General features: G+C 38.0%; 1 protein-coding gene across 5 annotated transcripts in view; it reads left to right on the top strand.

Annotated features, from left to right (window-relative positions):
• Positions 1-2,824: 2,824 nt before the first annotated feature.
• Positions 2,825-22,784, top strand: part of LOC126260041 (protein phosphatase 1A) — a 236,233-nt gene continuing 216,273 nt past the window's right edge. For 3 of the 5 annotated variants that reach the window (XM_049957220.1, XM_049957217.1, XM_049957221.1), the window contains exons 1-2: positions 2,825-2,959; positions 22,244-22,672. In XM_049957220.1, coding sequence (XP_049813177.1) covers positions 22,280-22,672 — 393 coding nt within the window. In that variant the 5' untranslated portion in view covers positions 2,825-2,959; positions 22,244-22,279. Of the gene's footprint in view, positions 2,960-2,980; positions 3,354-3,851; positions 3,962-22,243; positions 22,673-22,784 lie in introns of those variants that run through there. The other 2 variants (XM_049957218.1, XM_049957219.1) reach the window with 2 other exon arrangements.

Genomic DNA, 22,784 nt, shown 5'->3' with positions numbered 1-22,784 from the left:
AAGTCAACATTTGAGTGTTTCATTGCAGATGCTAATTTTACCAGGTCACACTCAACATTGTAGCCCTGATCTCTATGAATACTGTATCCTGCTCCACCCACTACAACAACGTGATCCTATTTTCTAGTCTTTGCACAATGATCCTACATCTTCTATCACTTGGTTAAGACATGCTTGAAGAAACTTGTGACCTGGTACCTGTCAAATAATTTTTCATGCGAGATCTGGCCCACACCTCTTCCATGACTAGCACCTAACAACAGAACTTTCCTTCTATTTTCTACTTTTATTTCTTGAAATACTTGGTTTCCTGGTGAAAGTCTGTTACATAATTGGTTATCAGTTTACATTGCAACATTTTACGAATTTGATCAACTATGGCTGGTACACAGTTTAATATGCAGAACTATAGAAGGCAAACCCAATCTGCCTGAATAAAAATAGTAAATACGATGAAACGCCTGAATGCATTTATTTTCTTTTAGCAAATATCACTGGTGTAAAGAAAATGTTTGTTTTCATTATTCGATAGAAGCTTCACATTTTTGCTATAACTATATCGAATAAAAAAGGAACTGTTCCATTATTCGTATAATTTACATTACCGAAAAATTGTCATAAGAATTGTGCTACAGAATTTGTTATAAAAGGTCGCGTGTCCAAGAAATATTTCATTTCCAAAATTAAAGTCTCAATTGATGGAAGATGTCTGTAATAACATCAAAAGCTGCTTTTTTTATTCCTCCGCTACTCACCTTTGTAAGCGTTGTACAAACAGCTGTTAAAAGCGGTTCTCCACGCGACAATAATGAGTACCTTCGACTTAAAAGAAAGAACACTTGCTGTGTGTCTTAGCAGTTAAAACTCTGACAATGCAATTATTTTGGTGTATTCTTCCTATGTACAAAATTCCAGGGCAAGTTTCGACATGTCGAATTGGACTGTTCCCTTGCTAGTGTTGTTCAACGTGCTCAAAGGAAAGTACTCCAGCATCACGAAGTTGCGAGGTTTTTTCGTGATTTTGGAGAGACGTTCTTGATCACAGATTGGGGGGGGGGGTATTGTTTTGTAAATTATTTGAAGTTACAGTTAGCGCAGGAAAGCGCCCATATGCGCAACAACACTGTAGTACCGTCAAACATAGCAGGTGCGTGAAGAGAAATGCTGAAAATGAACATGACTGCAGACAGGTGTTATCACTCGAACAGACTCCTTCAACTGTGTAATCATTCTTCAGGGACTTGTGTGGGATGATGGTGTCTAGGAACATCCCATTGGAGAAGCTGAAGAACTTACGCATCAGGCAGTTCTTGACGAAGTACACAACACACCCAGTTCTAGATGAATTTACATTGAGAAAGAATTATTTATCCATGCACGACGAGGTGATGCTCTACAAAATACGATTTAGTGGTTCTGACGAAACGGTGTTTGTAACCGTAGATGAAACCACCAATGTGGGTGGGTGTTATGTTGTATATTATGTTGTTTGTGTTCTAGAAGTTGATGGACCTGGAGAAATTTTCCCCCTAACATGTGAAGTGCTCGAGAGAGTGGACAACCCGACAATTGCCATTCTGCTTCACATCTCTGTGAAGTTACTGTGGATGTGTGGTGTGAAGAGAGCTGCTAGTAACAGATGGTACTTCATACAGTTAAAGCAGCAAAGGGGCTTCAGATTCTCTACCCCAGTATGGTGTGCTTCACTTGTCTTGCACATATGTTACACACAGTTGCAAAGGAGATGTGATCAAATTACTCTGATCTGGACAAATTAATTCCCTGTTGCAAGAAACTTTATGTGAAAGCTTTGTTAAGGGTGATGAAATTCAAGGAACAAGAACCTTCACTGCCCCTCTCCCCCCCCTCACCCTGTTCTCACACTATGGGGTCCTTGGCTTAATGTTACTTGAGTATTATTACACCAACTACACCAAGATGTAGAAAATATTTAGTGGACTTGTTAGTGATGTATCAATTGCTATCTAAACCGTGAATGGGTACTTTAAAGGTACCTTGTCTGGAAGCTTGGTATAGATCAACGTCAACTTTTGAGTGGTATGAAAAGCTATCCCACGACTGGAAGCTGCTGGTACTCAACTGCGTGATGCCCTGTATATTGTGCAACATGTTAATAGTGAGCTGTATCGAGCACGTGGTCATGTGGCTGACTAAGTGAACAACAAATTTCAAAGTGGTCTCTAGGGCATTCCGGAATATTCTACAATGTGCAAAATTAGTGATGGTCTTTCTGAGAAAGTCACAACATTCGAAGACAATGAACCGCAGCTGGTATGCAGTGATCTTATTACCTTCAAATATGCTTCTCTGACGTCCTATGTAACTTTTCCAGTTACAAAACTTTCGTCAGTGACAACAATAAATCTTCGAAACGGGAAACCTGAAAATGCACATTATGATCCACTGCTACTCTACAGAAAGTGGAAAGTGAGAGAGCGTGTTAATTAATGTGGAATACCTTCTCATAACCTCACATTCACAGTTTGGTGCTGGGATAATAGGATCGTCGTGACGTAACGTTACGCACAGTGTGAATACACCTTGAGGCGACCACAAATTCTGAATACTGCTGACGAAGGCTTTCCTTCGTGTATTGGTATCTCATGTTACAGGAAACACAAGCAATGTATCATCGTACGCTGTAATTCCATCTTAGGCAATACATCCACGCTACAACAAAAAATCTATTGCGAATTTTCGAAGAGGCATTTTCGTTGCGGCAATTTTGCAGGTTCCCTTGCAGAACTTTTGATCAAGAAGCTTCCGGAGTTGGTTATCAGCTGTGATTGGAAAGGTATGACATCATCCCCAAGGGCCACTATTTTTAGATGTGGGGCATGCGCATTATTTATGAAATAAATATCCGCCATTCATCTGAGTTGAATTCGTTCGTAAAATGGAAAATTGTAATTTGTTCGACACTTTTTGAACTCGCGAGGTAACTTTCGAAGTTGGAAATGACACTACATAGGTTCTAAGATACATTGACGTAATTTGTTGTGATACGTACCGTAGTTGGTTCGTCTTTGCTGCGAGGTTAATTTCGTGTGGCAAATGTATTCCTGTAAATAAATCATCAGTTTGACCAAAACTGAAGTGCGAACGACAGTGTTAGACTGTGGATTTATAATATGGACGTGGGGCGTGGTGCTACTGATTTACGTTTAAACTCTTTGTATTTCATTGATAGAAAAGAGGGAAAAGAAGACTATGTTTAGAATGTCAGGGGTATACACAAAACTTTATTTATTTATTTATTGTTTTTTAGTAGCTTCTTGCCGATCGTGCACCAACATTTAACGAATCCTTCAGAGTGCTGCTGGCAGCCTGTGGTGAGTGTGTTTGAAAACTTGGCGAAAGATCATTGAGAAATATGATCTAGTATTCCCAAACTTGAGGTTTCACAAACGTCCGTAACATTAATAATGCTTATTTTTTTAAACACATGGGGCAATCCGTATCCCAAAAATCTCGCAAATGACTACTTATAAATGTCTGTACGCAATTAAGTGCAGGTAAATCATTTAAGTAAAGAAACATCGGCCATCGTGTTGTTTAAAAATAATGTTACTTGAACATTGTTAAACCGCACAATTCGTAGAGAAGGAAGCGTAACAATGGGCTTGAGAACACTTGAAATGACAGTGTATAGGCTGACTTTTATTTTATGTGCAACATCTAGAGGACCATAAACAGCATAGTAGAGAGTAAATTGGTTTGGATTGTTTGTGTTAAATTTTTTGAAGTTGAAATATTTAGCATACCTAGATATCACATTTGATACATTATTCCGCTTATTGCACATATCAAATGAAACTATATGGTTTCAGAGATCTTTTAAAGTCTCTATGGTGTTCATAAGAAGTAAACATGTGTTCTGTCTGCTGATTATTTGCTCAAGTAAAGGAGGGGTCCTCTGTCTGTCCAGAATAAATGGCCAGTGAGTAATGTTTGGAATAGAATACTACACAAGATCTTATACATAACATGATACATTTCTGTGACTTGATCTTATTTTGTGTTAATTATATTAAGACTTACTTTTGTTTGGTTTTCCTATCACAGTCAAAGGATCGACTGCCACTCGGTTTACCAGCAGCGACTCGTTGCTAATGAGTACTAATATCGTAGTCAGTCAGTGAGAGCAGTTGCCAATTGTATTAAGATTGTTGTAAAAGAGTCTTCACAGTAAAATTAGTGATTCAATATGTTTTGGTTACAAATGTAATTGAATAATCTGTTAGTCTTTTTTTTTTTTAAAAAAAAAAAAAAGAAAAATGTTATTCTTAGTTCCTTTGATTTTCTTCTGCTCCGAAGAGCTTGAATAGTTTTTTGTGTGTTATGTGTTACGTTGTGACTAATTGTGACTTTGTAGATGGAGAAAGTAGGGGGCATGGTGTCAAACAGGAATAGTTGGTGGGATTACTAACAAATTTGACAGCAGATCAATTGATAAGAGCTACGTAGTGGGGCTCACTTGTAGTTTCCTTTGTCGATCATCAAAGTAAAATATGTTGTCCTATATTTAATACACCCCACCAGGTAGTCAGTGATTTGTCCGTTTATATAGCATTTTTAACTTTCTTTTCCAGTTGACATTAGCCTATCTATTTGCTGTTGATATTATTTATTACAAAATATTCATTTAATGTGACATTAACCTAGATCTCATGCCAAACTACAACCAAGATTTTAAGTGGAGTCGCTATCACACTTAACTGATTCATTTTGATCTTTTGGAGAACAATGTTGTGTACTTGGGGTAGCATTTTTCATACATTTATATTTCTCCGAAAGCAGTGCAATTTTTTAACATAGCATAACCTAATAAAAGGAAATGAAACACAGCATTATCCATTTTGTTCACAAATGTTTTACTGAAGGCCAATATAGTATCTGTCTGAATGTTCAAATTTCTATCATCAGAGAACTGAGAGGTCAAGGAAAAATGTGAGCTATAAACCTGCAGCTGCTGTTCTGATCTGTTTTCCACAATATGTAAAAATGCATGCCTCTCGTACAAAGTTGTGACATATACGAGATTATCCACATGTGTCTGAATTGGCAGTTTAAGCAGTTGCTTTCTATTCAGTACTGAAGGTAATTTCTTGGAACTGATATTATGCACGCAGATGAAGTTGAGACTTGGTGCGGTGGTTGATGGGAGTGACTATAAATGGGAAATGCCTTAATGGTTGCTCCCATCAGCCACCATGCCCAGGGTGGTGAAACTGATTTGTGTGGACAGTAATAGAGGCATGTTAGTAGAGTACTGTAATAGTTCAAAATTATGAAACACCTCCACTTTTGGCCAGTATTGTTTGTACAAGATACAAATACTTCAATAAATGTAGAATTTCAGCACTGAAGTGGCATAAATCCATACTGTTAGAAATCGTGTCCATAAAAATGCCCTGTAAGGACTCTCTTAGACGTTTTTATGTGATCAGACTAATTATATCTTTATAAGTAGCCACAGTGAAAGTACTAAAGTGTAAAACAGAAATACTGTGATTTGTAATGTGTACTGCCTTAACAGAAACACCATTGTTTTATTAGCTACAGTATCAGTTTTGTAACATTCATCAGACACAGGCTTAACCTGCGGGATTATAAAATGTTAGCACTTACTATGCCGACTATCTTATGCTTATGAGTGGAGCTTTGTGTGGACTAGCATTTCAGGAAAGCAAATCTTTATCAGAAACATACTTCATATAAAAGTAAGCGTTTGAAAGCGGAAGACTTCAGTATAAATAATTGTATACAACCTTTCACTTCAAATGCGCTACCAGTTGTTCCTTGGTATGTGGGCTGAGCCTCTACTAGATGTGGAAATAAATATGTGGAATTGCAGTAATATGATCAATAACTTTTTTATGACAATACTTTCTGGGTTTATGGTGACCCACTTTGATTTTCCAGTTAATATAACACTGCCCTAAAGATTTATTAACTTCACTCTGTATTGCTATTGCTCCAGAGTTTCATGTGTAGGGCCAGGTTTTAACGTGCCAAATCTTTTACCTTGGTTTAATACACTTAAGTACAATTTGCACTAAACTGCAATTATATAGTGTTTAGAAAGCGATGTTTGTAATTGAATTCACATGAACGACATGACCTGACACTTTCATTGGATCAAGAGGAAAATTATACACTATTTGTCAGTTTTGATCAGTGACCTGATGGTAGCTTTGATGTCAACTTTTGGTGCATATTTTTGCAGTCTTATTTATTGGTTGGCAAAGCCAGTGAGTATTGGGAAAAAAAAAACCTGGTTGTTGTTACACACTGATTTGTAACTTAGCCCATTTGAAAATTTTTTCATTGTCCTATCATGTTATTGTCATCATGTTGTTTATGATGTTTGTTGTATGTTTCCTGTGTTGCTGGTCACAGCTGATGATTAGTATCGAATATTCTTCTTTATCCCTTTCATTTTGTGTTATCCATTATTAAACTACTTTTTTTGTAAATACTATCTCCACATCAGGTAAGAAATGAGTTATTGTATGAACTGTAGATACTAGAGATACAAGGGAAAATCCAGGATGGAATGTAAAATATGAAAAGGATAGTTACTACTCATCATATAGCGGAGATGCTGAGTCACAGATAGGTACAACAAAAAGACTGTCTCAAAATAAAAATGATGAGCATCAACTATCCTTTTCATAATACTATGTCTTGTCAAAGGTATTCTGAACGAGTTTGAATAACTGTTTCAACAAATGCATGAACGATGAAGGATAGTGAATTCTGTTTGCAGTTGTGGAGTTATTGTTTTCAGTTTATAACTCTCCCGCCAATTTAATCTTAACCTATTAAGCTGAGAATTTTGGTGTAATTTAGCCACTCCTTAGTATATAATAATAGTAATATGCTTTGATAGTATGTTGGCTTTTGCGGTTGCATTTCACAGAGAATGACATGGTTCTGAGATTCCTGTAAAGTATAAGCCATGAAAATTGCAGAATCACACTTTTTAATTCATTAAAAACTCTGTAAGGATTGTGGCAAAATTTTATGGGCTGGAGGGAAGACCAATTCAGGTTTTACACTGCTTATTTTTGTGTATGATAAATTTTATTTTTTTTGGAGCAAGAATTTCTGAAGTTAGTGAGTGTTCTTGAAAAATATATGTTACAAATTTGTAAATGATGCTTCTGAAGGTTTCCTAAGCTGATTACATACATTGTAGAGATGGCATCACATTATTGTGAGGGTGAGAGATGGCATCACATTATTGTGAGGGTGCATGTAACATCTGCTTGTACAGGATATTCCCTTGATGATGATACAAACTTTCATCAGGGGTAATTGTGGAGGACAATTTATCATTTTGTGATTAAGAATTGTGGTCTGGTTAATGCCAAGTCAAAAGTTATTTATAAAAGTTAGGAAAATCAATGTATGAAAGTATTGACTATAAGCTCAATTTTTATATAGCTGTGGTACTTGACATGATGCTACTAATGCTTTGTCCATCACCATATAAGGCAACATTTTCATCCTGTTTCTGCCACACCTCATTTGACCTCAAAATGACTGTGTTCCATGCTGCACTCAAATCACTGTGTGTGTTGATAGAGTTAAGTATTTCGTATCAAAGGAAGATTCAGCTGAGAAGACTAATAAAGTATATGCAGACAGTCAATACTTACTTTCAGGAGGCACAATATGTAGAATTGCCAGTACTCTCGTACAGTAATGGAGACACTACATAGCATTCACAATACTTAGTTACTTTGTCGAGGAGGAGAGAAGGATAAGTTGGGAAAGTTGAAAAAGGAAGTGCAGGTCACTTGGACCTGTAGTGCGGATGAGGATAAACATGGAGGAAGAAACGCTAGAGAGTAGGTCGGAGATGGTACACCAGTTAGCACTGTGCTGGCGACTTCAGTTCATAGTGAAAGACAGTGTGAGAAGTAAAGATAGGTTAGTGGAGAGGGAAGTGAACAGTGCAATTAACAATTAGGACAGAAAATATTATATGAAAATATAATGGAGTTGGAGGATGAGAGAAGGATACTGCATGGGAAAATTGTTTGCGAATGAGACCTGTGGAGTAGATGTGGGACAGGAGAGCCTGGAAAAGGTTGTTGGTGTGGGTGTTGAGGGATTTGGTGGTGAAGCACATATGTTTGTTGCTGATACTAGTCTGTAAGGAAGGTACGTAAACTCGTCCTCACTACTGGGGTCAGTGACCTGCTCTTCCTTTTTCAACTTCCTCAAACTTACCCTCTCCTCTTACTAACAAAGCAGTTATATATTCCAAAAACTAGATAGTGTCTCTCTTTTACTTTTGTGTGTTTCTATCAGCAGTAATAAACATTTTGTCTCATGAAAGTGCAGCAGAGTCCCACTAATCCGAGCATTCGGTTAATCCAGACATGAAAAATGTTAGTCTAATTATGGAAAACTGTGCGATAAACTGCTGTATATATACACTATTTTAATTTACACAGTGCAGTAAACATGTATTAGAAAAATTGGCAAGAAAACATTAGGTTTAAACAATGCACGACAATGAAAGAAAAGCTGTCAAACTTACTAAAATACTGTGGACATTTTATCACTACTTTTTAGAAGACAAAAACTCAGTCATTGCTTTTTGGCATAATGAAGACAGTCTCTTATATGACGCATAGTTACGCCATCGTCTCACAAACATCAAATCAGCAGATGTAGCAGTGGGGTGTTGCTCTAAAAATGTAGCACGAGGTCAAGGGCTTCTGGTGTGTCACTGTGTGGCACCAGCTCTCCTTTGTCGCTTTCAGGCTCATTGTCACTTCTGTCGCAGCAGTCCACTTCTTCCTGATCTTGAGTCACGGCAGCAACTAAATCAGCGCCAGTAAGGTTGGTTCGTTGGTTAGTTACTTGGTTGTGTGTTCCTTTGATCAATCGCACGGTACAGTAGCTGTTATGATGTGGAACATGTCAAGTGCACAAGAAATGCACATATGAAACAAGATTTTTTTTAAATTTAAGGATTAATATTTCCGTTATTTACCCCATTTCCTTAAATGGCACAAAATGCATATACTGTATGTATAGATTTATTTATTCCTGTTCAAGAATTCATTTATGGTATAGAAGGAGTTGTCAAGGAGATACGATTTCAATTTATTTTTGAAGCTGTTACTGCTGCCTGTCAGGCATTTTATTTCATCTGATGATTTGTTGAAAATTTTTATAGCAGCATATTTTACCCCTTTTTGTGCCAAAGATTGTTTGAGTAAAGGATAGTGTAAGTCTTTCTTTTTTCTGGTATTATAATCATGAATGTCACTGTTGTTTTTAAACTGGTCCATGTTGTTGAGAACAAATTTCATTAGTGAGTAAATGTACTGTGAGGCTGTTGTAAGAATTCCCAATCTTTAAAAAATATGCCTACAAGATGTGCAACTATGAACCCCACACATTATTCTAACCACTTTCTTTTGAGCAGTGAATACTTTTTGCCCATTTAGTTACCCCAAAATATTATTCCGTATGACATCAGAGAGTGACAGTATGCAAAGTATGTTAGCTTACTAATTTCTACATCCACAGAACTGGCAGTTATTCTGATTGCAAAAGTTGCTGAACCTAGTTGCTTTAGAAGATCCAAAATATGAATTTTCCAATTAAGACCCGCATCTATGTGTACACCCAAAAACTTAGTGTGCTCTATCCTGCGTACTGACTTCTGTTGATGTGTTATATTCATTGAAGGAACTGTACTTTTTGCAGCAGAAAATTGGATGTACTCTGATTTTTCAAAGTTAAGAGCAAGCCCATTTGCAGAAAACCAATTAATGACTTTTCCAAAACCCTTATTTATATCATTTTCAATTGGAGTTTCTTTTACCGGATTAATAATGATGCTTGTATCATCAGCAAACAGTGTCAGTTCAGCTTCCTGTTTCAGATAGGAAAGGAGGTCGTTCACATACATCAAGAACATAAGGGGACCCATGATTGAACCCAGTGGAACACCTAATGTAATTTCACCCCAGTTAGATGAAGTGGCAAACTTATTTAAATTGCTTGACCCATATAAGGAAACTTTTTGCTTCCTGTTCTGTAGGTATGGCTTACACCACTCATATGCTATTCAATTTATACCACAGAACTGTAATTTCTGTAACATAATGTCATGGCTTTGGACAAGTCACAGGAAATTCCTATTGATGACATTTTACTATTTAAAGACTCCCTTATGTGGACAGTGAAATTGTATATTGCTGTCTCAGTGGAACAGCATTTTTGAAATTCGAACTGTGATTCCCATTACTTTTGAGATGGCTAACCACTCTTGAGCACATTACTTTCTCAAAGATTTTTGAAAATGCTGTAAGCAAGGATACTGGCCGGTAATTATTGACATCTGTGGTGTCCCCCTTTTTGCAGAGTGGCCTGACAATGGCATATTTTAACCTGTCTGGGAAAATACTTTAAGTTCATGATGCATTACATATGTGACTCAGAACATCAGCTGTAATTGCTCCACATTGTTTTAATATCTTATTGGAGATGTCATCTACTCCAACAGAACATTTATTTTTCAAAGAATTAATAATTTTACTTATTTCATAAGAGGCTGTTAGGTGAAACTTAATCTGACTAAATTTTTTCAAAACAGACTCTTCCATGTACTGCCTGGCTTTTTCTTTTGAACTATTCTCACCAATTTTTTCTCCTACACTTAAGAAATGGTTGTTAAATACATTAGCTACCTGTGTACTGTTGGTTAGGATGATCTCGTTCTCCTTAATAGTAATACCACCTACCCCAGTGGTTATTTTTCCTGTCTCCCTTCTAACAACATTCCACATTGGTTTTATTTTATAGCCGGAGTTGTTAATTCCTTCTCCAACATACATATTTCTTGATTGCCTTACAACTTTCCTCTGTATGTTACAATAATTTTTATAGTGTAAAACTACTTCTGGATTTTTATTAGATCTTGCTGTCTCATACAGTTTTCCTTTTCTTTCTGAAGACACTTTAATACCTGTAGTAATCCAAGGTTTCTCTGAAAAGTGTGTGGTGTTACATTTAGTAATTTTCTTTGGGAAACAATGTTCAAAAAGGGATATAAATTTATCAAGAAATATGTTGCATTTATCATTAGCATTTGGCTCATTATATACATCTCCTCAATTAACATTTCTTAAGCTTTCTTTGAAGTGCCTATAGATACCGGGTTGAGCGACCTTACACTTTTACTTAATGGTTTCTGAACTGTACACCCTGTTAGCTTTTGTAAGTTAATCAGTTGTGCAATCCCTTTACCCCAGGGAAAGCATGTGTTTATTTTACATCCTCTTTCTGTACAAATACATTATCTATTAGCGTGCTACTGTCTTGAGCTATACGTGTAGGGAAATAGATCACTGCTTGTAAGTTTTATGTTGTTAATAACACTTCTAGTTCACTTTTACATGCAGAATTATTTAGAAAGTTTACATTGAAATCACCACAGATTAATAACTTCTTCTTTTTGTCTGACAGACAGCATAATAGGGAGTCAAACTTTTTTATGAATAGCTTCCAGTCTCCTAATGGGGACCTGTACACTGTTGCTAATATATATATATATATATATATATATATATATATATATATATATATATATATAACAGAGGGAAACATTCCACGTGGAAAAAATATATCTAAAAAGAAAGATGATGAGACTTACCAAACAAAAGCGCTGGCAGGTCGATAGACACACAAAAAAACACAAACACACACACAAAATTCTAGCTTTCGCAACCAACGGTTGCTTCGTCAGGAAAGAGGGAAGGAGAGGGAAAGATGAAAGGATGTGGGTTTTAAGGGAGAGGGTAAGGAGTCATTCCAATCCCGGGAGCGGAAAGACTTACCTTAGGGGGAAAAAAGGACAGGTATACACTCGCACACACACACACATATCCATCCACACATACAGACACAAGCAGACATATATTCCTATCTCTATATGTCTGCTTGTGTCTGTATGTGTGGATGGATATGTGTGTGTGTGCGAGTGTATACCTGTCCTTTTTTCCCCCTAAGGTAAGTCTTTCCGCTCCCGGGATTGGAATGACTCCTTACCCTCTCCCTTAAAACCCACATCCTTTCATCTTTCCCTCTCCTTCCCTCTTTCCTGACGAAGCAACCGTTGGTTGCGAAAGCTAGAATTTTGTGTGTGTGTTTGTGTTTTTTTGTGTGTCTATCGACCTGCCAGCGCTTTTGTTTGGTAAGTCTCATCATCTTTCTTTTTATATATATATATATATATATATATATATATATATATATATATATAGCTGAAGTGCACATGCACAAACCTCAAAGTGCTGATCAACACAAAATTTGCTTGCTTCTAGAGTTTTGCATATATACCCTTGTTTTATGAAAATGGCAACTCCTCCTTCATCCATCCTAGATCTACAAGTGTAAGATGCTAAATTATACCAACTTATACTGACACTATCCATGGCCACAGTTACATGGTGTTCAGACAGACAGTATATCAATCTCATTCTTATTTTTGAGATCATCTAAACACACTAATAGCTCATCTATTTTATTTTTTATTCCCCTGATATTTTGATGAAGCAAGTTGATACTGACCTTACCGTTACCCCTATTTACTGTGCATGAAGTTTCTTCTATTCTATTTATCTTGATTGTCATCTGTCTGGACTTTGGCTTTAACTTAAAAAATCTGTCTGCTAGGACCCGTTAACCACAGGGATCGCCCCTTGTGTGACTGTGGACCCCCTTACAGTTTCTGCTAACAGAGAAGCTAACTTATTTTTTCCCATCCTATTCAGGTGCAGGCCATGTCCCCACCTACCAATAGCATTTACTGGAACAACACTTATTTGAGATTTGCCGGTGTCTGGAGCATCCTATTCAACTCAGGGTTAACATGCCTTACAGCAGTGTTTACGCAGGGCTGATCATGGCACTGAAAGACCTCCACAAACCCCACATTTGTGTGCTCAGTTTCTGTTCCTATTTTATCCAGATCACTCCTAACACTGTATATTGGATTCATAGCCAGGCTGTTTCTTTTTCCTGCTCCCCCAACTATAATTACCTGACCTTCCTTCTCAAAGTCCCTGCATAGCTGACCTAAGTTTTCTGTCACCTGGCTAAGGCTAGCACTTGGTTTCACAAAACTTGTGACCTGGTACCCTGCACCTAATTTCTCCTGAAGCTGCTGGCCCAAACCCCTCCCATGACTGCTGCCTATAAGCAGAATTCTACTTTTCCTATTCTGGTTTGATCATAATCTGTCTTTTTTTTCTTTAAGGTAATATTCTGCTTCAACCTACTTTCAACTACATCTGGATGAGGCCCTTCCTCCTCTTCATATAGCAAGCCAAACTGATTTACTAATTGCATTTCTAGAGTTTTTTCAAGTGTTTCTTTATTTTGCCCTTTGCTTGCTACCTTTTCCCAGTTCCCAGTCCCCAGTCTCTCTTTCCTTCCTTAACCTACATAATCCTGGAGATACCAAAAGATATCAGATAGATTATGTAATGGTAAGACAGAGATTTAGGAACCAGGTTTTAAATTGTAAGACATTTCCAGGAGCAGATGTGGACTCTGACCACAATCTATTGGTTATGATCTGTAGATTAAAACTGAAGAAACTGCAAAAAGGTGGGAATTTAAGGAGATGGCACCTGGATAAACTGACTAAACCAGAGGTTGTACAGAGTTTCAGGGAGAGCATAAGGGAACAATTGACAGGAATGGGGGAAAGAAATACAGTAGAAGAAGAATGGGTAGCTCTGAGGGATGAAGTAGTGAAGGCAGCAGAGGATCAAGTAGGTAAAAAGACGAGGGCTAGTAGAAATCCTTGGGTAACAGAAGGTATATTGAATTTAATTGATGAAAGGAGAAAATATAAAAATGCAGTAAATGAAACAGGCAAAAAGGAATACAAACGTCTCAAAAATGAGATCGACAGGAAGTGCAAAATTGCTAAGCAGGGATGGCTAGAGGACAAATGTAAGGATGTAGAAGCGAGTATCACTAGGGGTAAGATAGATGCTGCCTACAGAAAAATTAGAGAGACCTTTGGAGATAAGAGAACCACTTGCATGAACATCAAGAGCTCAGATGGAAACCCAGTTCTAAGCAAAGAAGGGAATGCAGAAAGGTGGAAGGAGTATATAGAGGGTCTATACAAGGGTGATGTACTTGTGGACAATATTATGTAAATGGAAGAGAATGTAGATGAAGATGAAATGGGAGATACGATACTGTGTGAAGAGTTTGACAGAGCACTGAAAGACCTGAGTCGAAACAAGGCCCCCGGACTAGACAACATTCCATTAGAACTACTGCTGGCCTTGGGAGAGCCAGTCCTGACAAAACTCTACCATCTGGTGAGCAAGATGTATGAGACAGGCGAAATACCCACAGACTTCAAGAAGAATATAATAATTCCAATCCCAAAGAAAGCAGGTGTTGACAGATGTGAAAATTACCGAACTATCAGTTTAATAAGTCACAGCTGCAAAATACTAACGCGAATTCTTCACAGACGAATGGAAAAACTGGTAGAAGCGGACCTCGGGGAAGATCAGTTTGGATTCCGTAGAAATGTTGGAACATGTGAGGCAATACTGACCCTACGACTTATCTTAGAGGCTAGATTAAGGAAGGGCAAACCTACGTTTCTAGCATTTGTAGACTTAGAGAAAGCTTTTGACAATGTTTACCTGAATACTCTCTCTCAAATTCTGAAGGTAGCAGGGGTAAAATACAGGGAGCAAAAGGCTATTTACAATTTGTACAGAAACCAGATGGCAGTTATAAGAGTCAAGGGACATGAAAGGGAAGCAGTGGTTGGGAAGGGAGTGAGACAGGGTTGTAGTCTCTCCCCGATGTTATTCAATCTGTATATTGAGCAAGCATTAAAGGAAACAAAAGAAAAGTTCGGAGTAGGTATTAAAATCCATGGAGAAGAAATAAAAACTTTGAGGTTCTCCGATGACATTGTAATTCTGTCAGAGACAGCAAAGGACTTGGAAGAGCAGTTGAACGGAATGGACAGTGTCTTGAAAGGAGGATATAAGATGAACATCAACAAAAGCAAAATGTGGATAATGGAATGTAGTAATTAATTCGGGTGATGCCGAGGGAATTAGATTAGGAAATGATACACTTGAAGTAGTAAAGGAGTTTTGCTATTTGGGGAGCAAAATAACTGATGATGGTTGAAGTGGAGAGGATATAAAATGTAGACTGCCAATGGCAAGGAAAGTGTTTCTGAAGAAGAGAAATTTGTTAACATAGAGTATAGATTGAAGTGTCAGGAAGTCATTTTTGAAAGTATTTGTATGAAGTGTAGCCATGTATGGAAGTGAAACATGGACGATAAATAGTTTGGACAAGAAGAGAATAGAAGCTTTTGAAATGTGGTGCTACAGAAGAATGCTGAAGATTAGATGGGTAGATCACATAACTAATGAGGAAGTATTGAATAGGATTGGGGAGAAGAGAAGTTTGTGGCACAACTTGACTAGAAGAAGGGATCGGTTGGTAGGACATGTTCTGAGGCATCAAGGGATCACCAATTTAGTATTGGAGGGCAGCGTGGAGGGTAAAAATCGTAGAGGGAGACCAAGAGATGAAGGTTGTAGGTTGCGGTAGGTACTGGGAGATGAAGAAGCTTGCACGGGATAGAGTAGCATGGAGAGCTGCATCAAACCAGTCTCAGGACTGAAGACCACAACAACAACAACAACAACAAACCTACATAATTCCAAGTTCGCGTTTTCTAATTCAGCCTTAAGGGCACAAATTTTTCCCTCCTGTTCAGCAATTTTTCTGTCCTTTCTTCATAACTTACAGTGCCATGGAGGAGCCTAATTTTCTACCCTCGTTTCCTCGCCGCTACATTCACCCCAAGGAAACCATAATTTACAATCTACACAGAACTCCCCCTCTTTCAAATTTCTGCGGCAACCACCACATTTGTCACACTTGGTTTGATAGACAAACTTAACACAAAAGCATGTTCTCCGCACATGCCCCATCCACTGCCATCCACACATGTATGTCTCCTTCACTAGCTTCTTCACATCCAGAGTTTGTCTGTATCATTTGTAGTAGATTTTCCTCTTCATTTTCAACTAGGTTGTCCTGAGATTCAAGACACGTCCACAGTTTTCTCCACAATTTTCTTAGAGTATTTTCTGAAATATTCTGCCATGCCTCAGTGGCCCAATAAACAACATCCTTCACATTGGTCTTTTCTATTTTGTCCATTAAAGGAATCCTATCATCTTGGATCAGCGTTCTTAAAAATTGTTTTCTGTAAATCAGCTTTAATGTTTGCAGTATGCCCTGGTCCATCGGCTGTAGAAGTGGTGTAACATTCGGTGGCGAAAACTTCGCCACAATTTCTCCATCACATAATTCCTCAGTGCTGGGGTGAGATGGCGGATTGTCAATCAAAAGGATTGCACAGGGAGACAAATGGTTTTCCTTAGAGTACTGTCGAACAGAGGGAACAAACTTGCCGTGAAACCATTCTTTGAACGGCTTACCATCCATCTATGCTTTTTTCTGGTTGTAATAATATATGGGCAGGGAATTCATATTGCAGTTTTGAAAGCTCTGGGCCTAGCAGATTTGCCGATCAGCATTAAAGGCAGCTTGTGATTACCAGCAGCGTTGCTGCACACTAATAAAAATCACACAATCTTTGCACATTTTAAAACCAGGAACATGGTCTTCTGTGCTTTTGATGCCAGGCTTTTTGTTGGCAATGCTCTAAAATTAAGGCCAGTCTCGTCAGTGTTATAAATTTATTGTGGAGAATACTTTCCCTATACTATGGTTTTTACAAACTCACCCAAGTATTCCTTCACTGCATCAAGGTCGGAAGAAAGCTTCTCTCCAGTAATTATTAGCTGATGGATTCTATGGCGTTCTTTTTAATCTGTCCAACCAACCAGTACTTCCACTAAAAGACTCATCACCATTCATTAACTTGCTTAGGTAAACAGTCTTCTCCTGAACCAGGACTCCACTCAAAGGGGTTCCCCTTTTTCTTTCCTGTGTAAACCAAAGGAAAAAGAGCTGCATCCACTTTATCGTACTGTGACTGTTTCAAAGTCAGCTGAATTTCAAGTGTTTTTCCTGAAGACGTTGCACAGGACTGTCCGAGCTTCACACGGTTCTTCTTCCAACCACAAATGGTTGCTTTACCAACACCCAGTTCCGTTGCCAGTTTAGATACATTCTCACCATTGTCTATCCGCTTCAAAGCATTAGGTTTTTCTTTGAGAGTTAATGTTGTAGGTTTCAAATTACTCATGACGAAATTATGTACACCACTACACCTGAACAAATACAATACAACTGTTACAGATGCCAGCGATCGATAACTAACATAACCAAGTGCTTTGCGAGCCAACTGGCAGTGCACTGACTTCAGACACTACAAAGATCTCAACGATGCACAACAACCAGGGCAAGGAGTGAGAGTGAGCCATTGTTCCCACACTTGTTGCCATTTGTTACCATGGTGTACGTACTTATCTGCTTGGTATACTTCATACTAGAAACTTGTCACCATAATTCCGGCTAATCCGAACAAATCTGTAATCCAAACAAGGTACGGTCCCAATTAGTTCAGATTAATGGGACTCTACTGTAAGTACTGGCCATCAGTTCTGCCTAATAATTTATTATTGTTGTTTTGATCTCTATAGGTTATTTTTATTACATTTTCCCAGAAACTGTTAGTCCTGATGAAGGTAGTGGTGTCGTTGAATGCCATTTTCTGCCATATTTTAGTTCACGTTCAGCTACGACTGATTTCCTGGATAGCATATTCAGAAGCACTTTTTTATGAGCAGTCTTCAATGAGCCTTTCACAAGTTGATATGTTTTAGCTAGAAGCCTAAAGATTGACGTGATGTTATGTCTTCAGAAGCTGCAAATCTCCGTCACTGAACCAGAGAACAGCAAAAGTGTCAGATGTTTACTCTCCCTGTCAATGGTGTTCCGAGAAGCTTGATTTGTTGAGCAGAAGCGCTCTCTGATGCTGGAAATGTGGCAAGAGTACAAAACTGTCTAAGAAAAATATTCTGTGAAATTGAATATGGGAACAGATGAATATTGCAAGTAATTTTGGGAGGTATCTGCAAGCAGAACATTGCTGAGGAGGAAAGTAAAAAGCTTGTGTTCTTGCCATTCCATGGTTTGTGATGGGAAAGATAAGCCATTACCTGAACAGACATAATGTAAAGTCAGCCTCATGAGACATGTGAAAGAAAAGTAATCTACTGAACTTAAGAATTTACAAAGTACCATGTAAGTGCAGACAGTTCTATGGTAGATAGAACTTGTGCAGAGTAGAATGCCAGATTGATTGTGAGATGTCTGTGACCACATTATTCAGAGAGACTTGTGCTAGTTGAACATGTAGTGAAAAAATTGATACAAAATTGCACTCAGTGTCACTTCTCTATCATCACAAATGGTAACAATTTCAAGTATAGTATTTCAAGTATAGTGTAGTAAAAATCACCATAGACAAAAACATTGTGAATAACAACAGCAGTTTGAATCTGAATACAGGGTGGAACCCAACCATCATGAGATTATAAAGTAGGCATGCAGACACAAGGCATAATAGTGCCTTATATGATGATGGACGAAGAACCGATGACATCATAGGCTGTATCACTGCTATATAAGGTAACCAGACACCACATTTCAGTCAGTAACTATTTGAAATTTTTCATGTTCTACGTCGTTAGCTCATCACGTTGCTTGAGTATCTGGATGTAACAACGAGAAATGATGTGAAATAGGATGAAGATGTGAAATAGGATGAATATGTGAAATTGGTGATATGGAAGACAAATGTAAACTTATATTGACTCTGGGAAAGTGTAACATCTGTAAAGGAAACCACATAGGAGTGCCAGAGCATCTAGTTTGATGGATTTGGACCAATTACCATATATGTAACAGGAGACATTGAACACACTTTCTTCTTCGTACCTTCCTATTCCATCCTTTCCCCTCTGTTCTTTTTCTTTTCTATTCTTATTTCATACCTCTCACAATTTATTCATTTGCCTCCTTGGCTCTTTCTGCCCTGTTTCCTTTTATTTGTAGAACTTTGCCTGCCGTAACTCATAGTGTTGTCCTCTTAAACCACTTGCTTCACCTCCCCTGTTGAGTTTTCTGTGTACACCAGTTATACTGCACATCACAGTATCATAAAATTCTGTTCTATCTGTCTATATGTCTCTCTGGCTTTATATTCAGATATACTGCTCTAAATGACTACGAGAGCTTTATAGAGTGGTCAGACTATGTGGATGTTGTTAGCACTCTACAAAAAGAGAAGGTCTCTCTTTCTGATTTGTGGTATTGCAATACCAGACACTGTCTGCTGTACTTCAAAGTGTGGAGAAACAAGCTGAATGCTTCTATTGCCACTATCTCGTGAAAGATCTTTTTCTAGGAACTTGTTTCTTATCTTGTTTTGGCCCGATATCTAATAATCACAATGAAAGCCAGTAGAGTCTAAATACTGAAATTTAATTATAAGTAACTGTCTCATCATTTTTCGCTGGTAACATTGTATGCTCTGTAATTTTATCATCTTACTGATGTTGATGTAGACATAGCAAACGTGACCAACTGTATGACCACTTTAATGTGATGTTACTGGTAATTTTTTTTCTAACAGGCTAAGCTACAGATCAGACTGTCACCACAAGCAGGTTTCTTTAGTGCCACATTTGTTGGCTTTGCCACTCACAACCAAACTGTTACCCTCCAACCTAACCTGTAACTCAGGCTAAGCTTTGGATCAGTCTGTCACCACAACCAGTTGTTGTTGTTTTTTTTTTTTTTTTTTTTTTTTTTAAATTTTCCCCTTCATGTCTTGTTTGCTTCGTATTCATTGGCTTTGGCAGCTAATAACTAAACTGTGAATATATGCGCCAAAAGTAAAATGACAGCAGCCATTAACATCACACTGAGGTGACAAAAATCATGGGATACCTCCTAACATTGTGTTGGACCTCCTTTTGCCCACGGGGTGCAGCATCTTGACGTGGCATGGACTCAACAAGTCATTGGAAGTTGCCTGCAGACATATTGAGCCACGCTGCCTCTATAGCTGTCCATAATTACGAAAGTGTTGCCAGTGCAGGGTTTTGTGCACAGACCTCTCGATTATGTCCTATAAATGTTTTGATGTGATTCATGTCAGGCAATCTGGGTGGCCATATCATTTGCTTGAACTGTCCTGAATATTCTTCAAACCAGTTGCGACCAATTCTGGCCCAGTAACGTGGTGCATTGTCATCCATAAAAATTCCGTCATTGTTTGGGATCATGAAGTCCATGAATGGCTGCAAATGGTCTCCAAGTAGCTGAACATAACCATTTTCGGTTGAACAAGAGGACCCAGTCCATTCCACATAAACACAGTCCACACCATTATGGAGCGACCACCAGCTTGCACAGTGCTTTTTTGACAACTTGGGTCCATAGGTTCATGGAGTATGCACCACACTTGAACCATACCATCATCTCTTACAGACTGAAATCAGGACTCATCTGATCAGTTGTCTAGGGTCCAACCAATGTGGTCACAAGCCCAGGAGAAGGAATTTATTCTGCTGTTAGCAAAGGCACTTGCTTCAGTCGTCTGCTGCTATAGCCCGTTAACACCAAATTTTGTCACACTGTCCTAACAGATATGTTCGTCGTGCATCCCAGATTGATTTCTGTGGTTGCTTCACATAGTGTTACTGTCTGTTAACATAGAAACTCTACTCAAATGCTGCTGCTCTTGGTCATTAAGTGAAGTCTGTTGGCCGCTGCGTTGTCTATGGTGAGAGATAATACATGAAATTTGGCACTGTCAGCACATTTTTGACACTGTGGATCTTGGTATTTTAAATTTCCTTATGATTTCCAAAATGGAATGTCCCATGCATCTACTCCAACTACCATTCCCCACTCAAGTGTCTGTTAATTCCTGTCAAGCAGCCATAATCACATTGGAAACCTATTCGCATGAATCATCCGACTACAAATAACAGCTCCACCAATGTGCTGCTGCCCCTTTTATACCTTTTGTAAGTGATACTAGTGCCATCTACATATGTGCATATCGCTGTCCCATGACTTTTGTCACCTCAGTGTACGTCATTGGCCAAAGCCAATGACTTGTATGGAACATTCCTCTCGATCAGACTTACTGACTGTGTTTGACTCTTTGGAAATAGTGCTTAAGTTATAATATTGAAATTTATTTGTGTATCACTTATTTGTTTAGTGAATAGTTGTTAAATGGCATCAAGATGTTAACATATGTTATTCACTTCGTTGTAGGAAAAAAAAAGAAAAAAAAACTTTTCACTTTATGCAGTACTGCTTTTAAGGACTCCATAAATTCTTCAAATATCAGTATTTAATGATAGATGTAACAATGAGAACTATATTATGTGGAATGTTTACAGTGAAAGAGGGCAAAATATTGGATTTTTGTATCATGTATACATTTTGAAACACTGTTTTCATCACCAAGACAATGATGGTATTTCATGAAAATCTTCTTTTGTTTCAATGTCCAATTAGCAATATGTACTCCGAAAGCTATTTTTCTGTTGCACCATCCCTGTATAGACTATTTTTTTCTGAGGGTTGTCCAGCAGTTTTATTCTTATTGTTTTTCAAGTAAAGCTGGAACATGCAGATAGTGGTTTATACTGTATGATTTGTATGAGACATCTGAAATTTGTGGTTCTTGATTGAATTGGATCTTATCAAAGCAAGATGTAGCGGTAAAACTAACACCAATAAACACACTAGAAGGAAAGGAAAGAAATGCCCTTTTGCTATATTGAGTGTATTGTACTATCTGCTAATGTGGAAGAAAGAAGAAGAAAAAATGTTGCTTTGAAAGGATAGTATCATTAAAGTTTTGTTACTGTGTTGCAGATTTTCACATGGTTTAGTAGAGTAATGAATGACGTTAAATATTTTGATGTCCTTGCAGAGAGCTGTGTTGGATAGTAGACTTGTTCCCCACTGCCTTCAGAGATATAGAAGTTAGTTAATAAACTGTAAGATTGTGATACTTTATTTATTGTATTTTTTGAGTATATCAATAGTGAAGAACCAAAATCTCTTCATTATCTCAACTGATATCTCAAGACTTTAATATTTCAATTGCTTTCAGATGAAGGATCGTCATAGGTAAGACGAATCTGACAGGATGGGGTCATTTCTCGACAAACCGAAGACTGAAAAACACAATGAACATGGCTGTGGGAATGGGCTGCGTTACGGTGTGGCGAGCATGCAAGGTTGGCGTGTCGAAATGGAGGATGCCCACTGTGCCGTCACTGGTTTGGGTGAAGGACTGGAAGATTGGTCATTCTTTGCCGTATTTGACGGACACGCAGGAGAGAGAGTGTCGGCACATTGTGCAGATCACCTACTTGAGTGTATAGTGGGTGCAGAAGAGTTCAGAAGTGATGATGTAATAGAAGCAATACGTGCTGGTTTCCTTCGTCTGGATGCCCGCATGAGAGCCCTTCCTGAGTTAGCTAGTGGTGAAGACAAATCTGGTTCAACAGCTGTTTGTGCACTTATATCCCCTCACACGGTAAGTTATTGTCAGGTTATGAGTTTCTAGGTTGCCTTGTTCATTAGAAATGACATAAATGTAAATCATTTTTAGAATTTCTGTAAAACAAAGTCTATAAAGTTCCTCTCAT

This window comes from Schistocerca nitens, chromosome 5 (assembly GCF_023898315.1).
Source record: "Schistocerca nitens isolate TAMUIC-IGC-003100 chromosome 5, iqSchNite1.1, whole genome shotgun sequence".
Taxonomy (NCBI): Eukaryota; Metazoa; Arthropoda; class Insecta; order Orthoptera; family Acrididae; genus Schistocerca; species Schistocerca nitens.
Note: the sequence above shows the minus strand (reverse complement) of the source record. Positions and strands in the feature narration are given on the sequence as shown.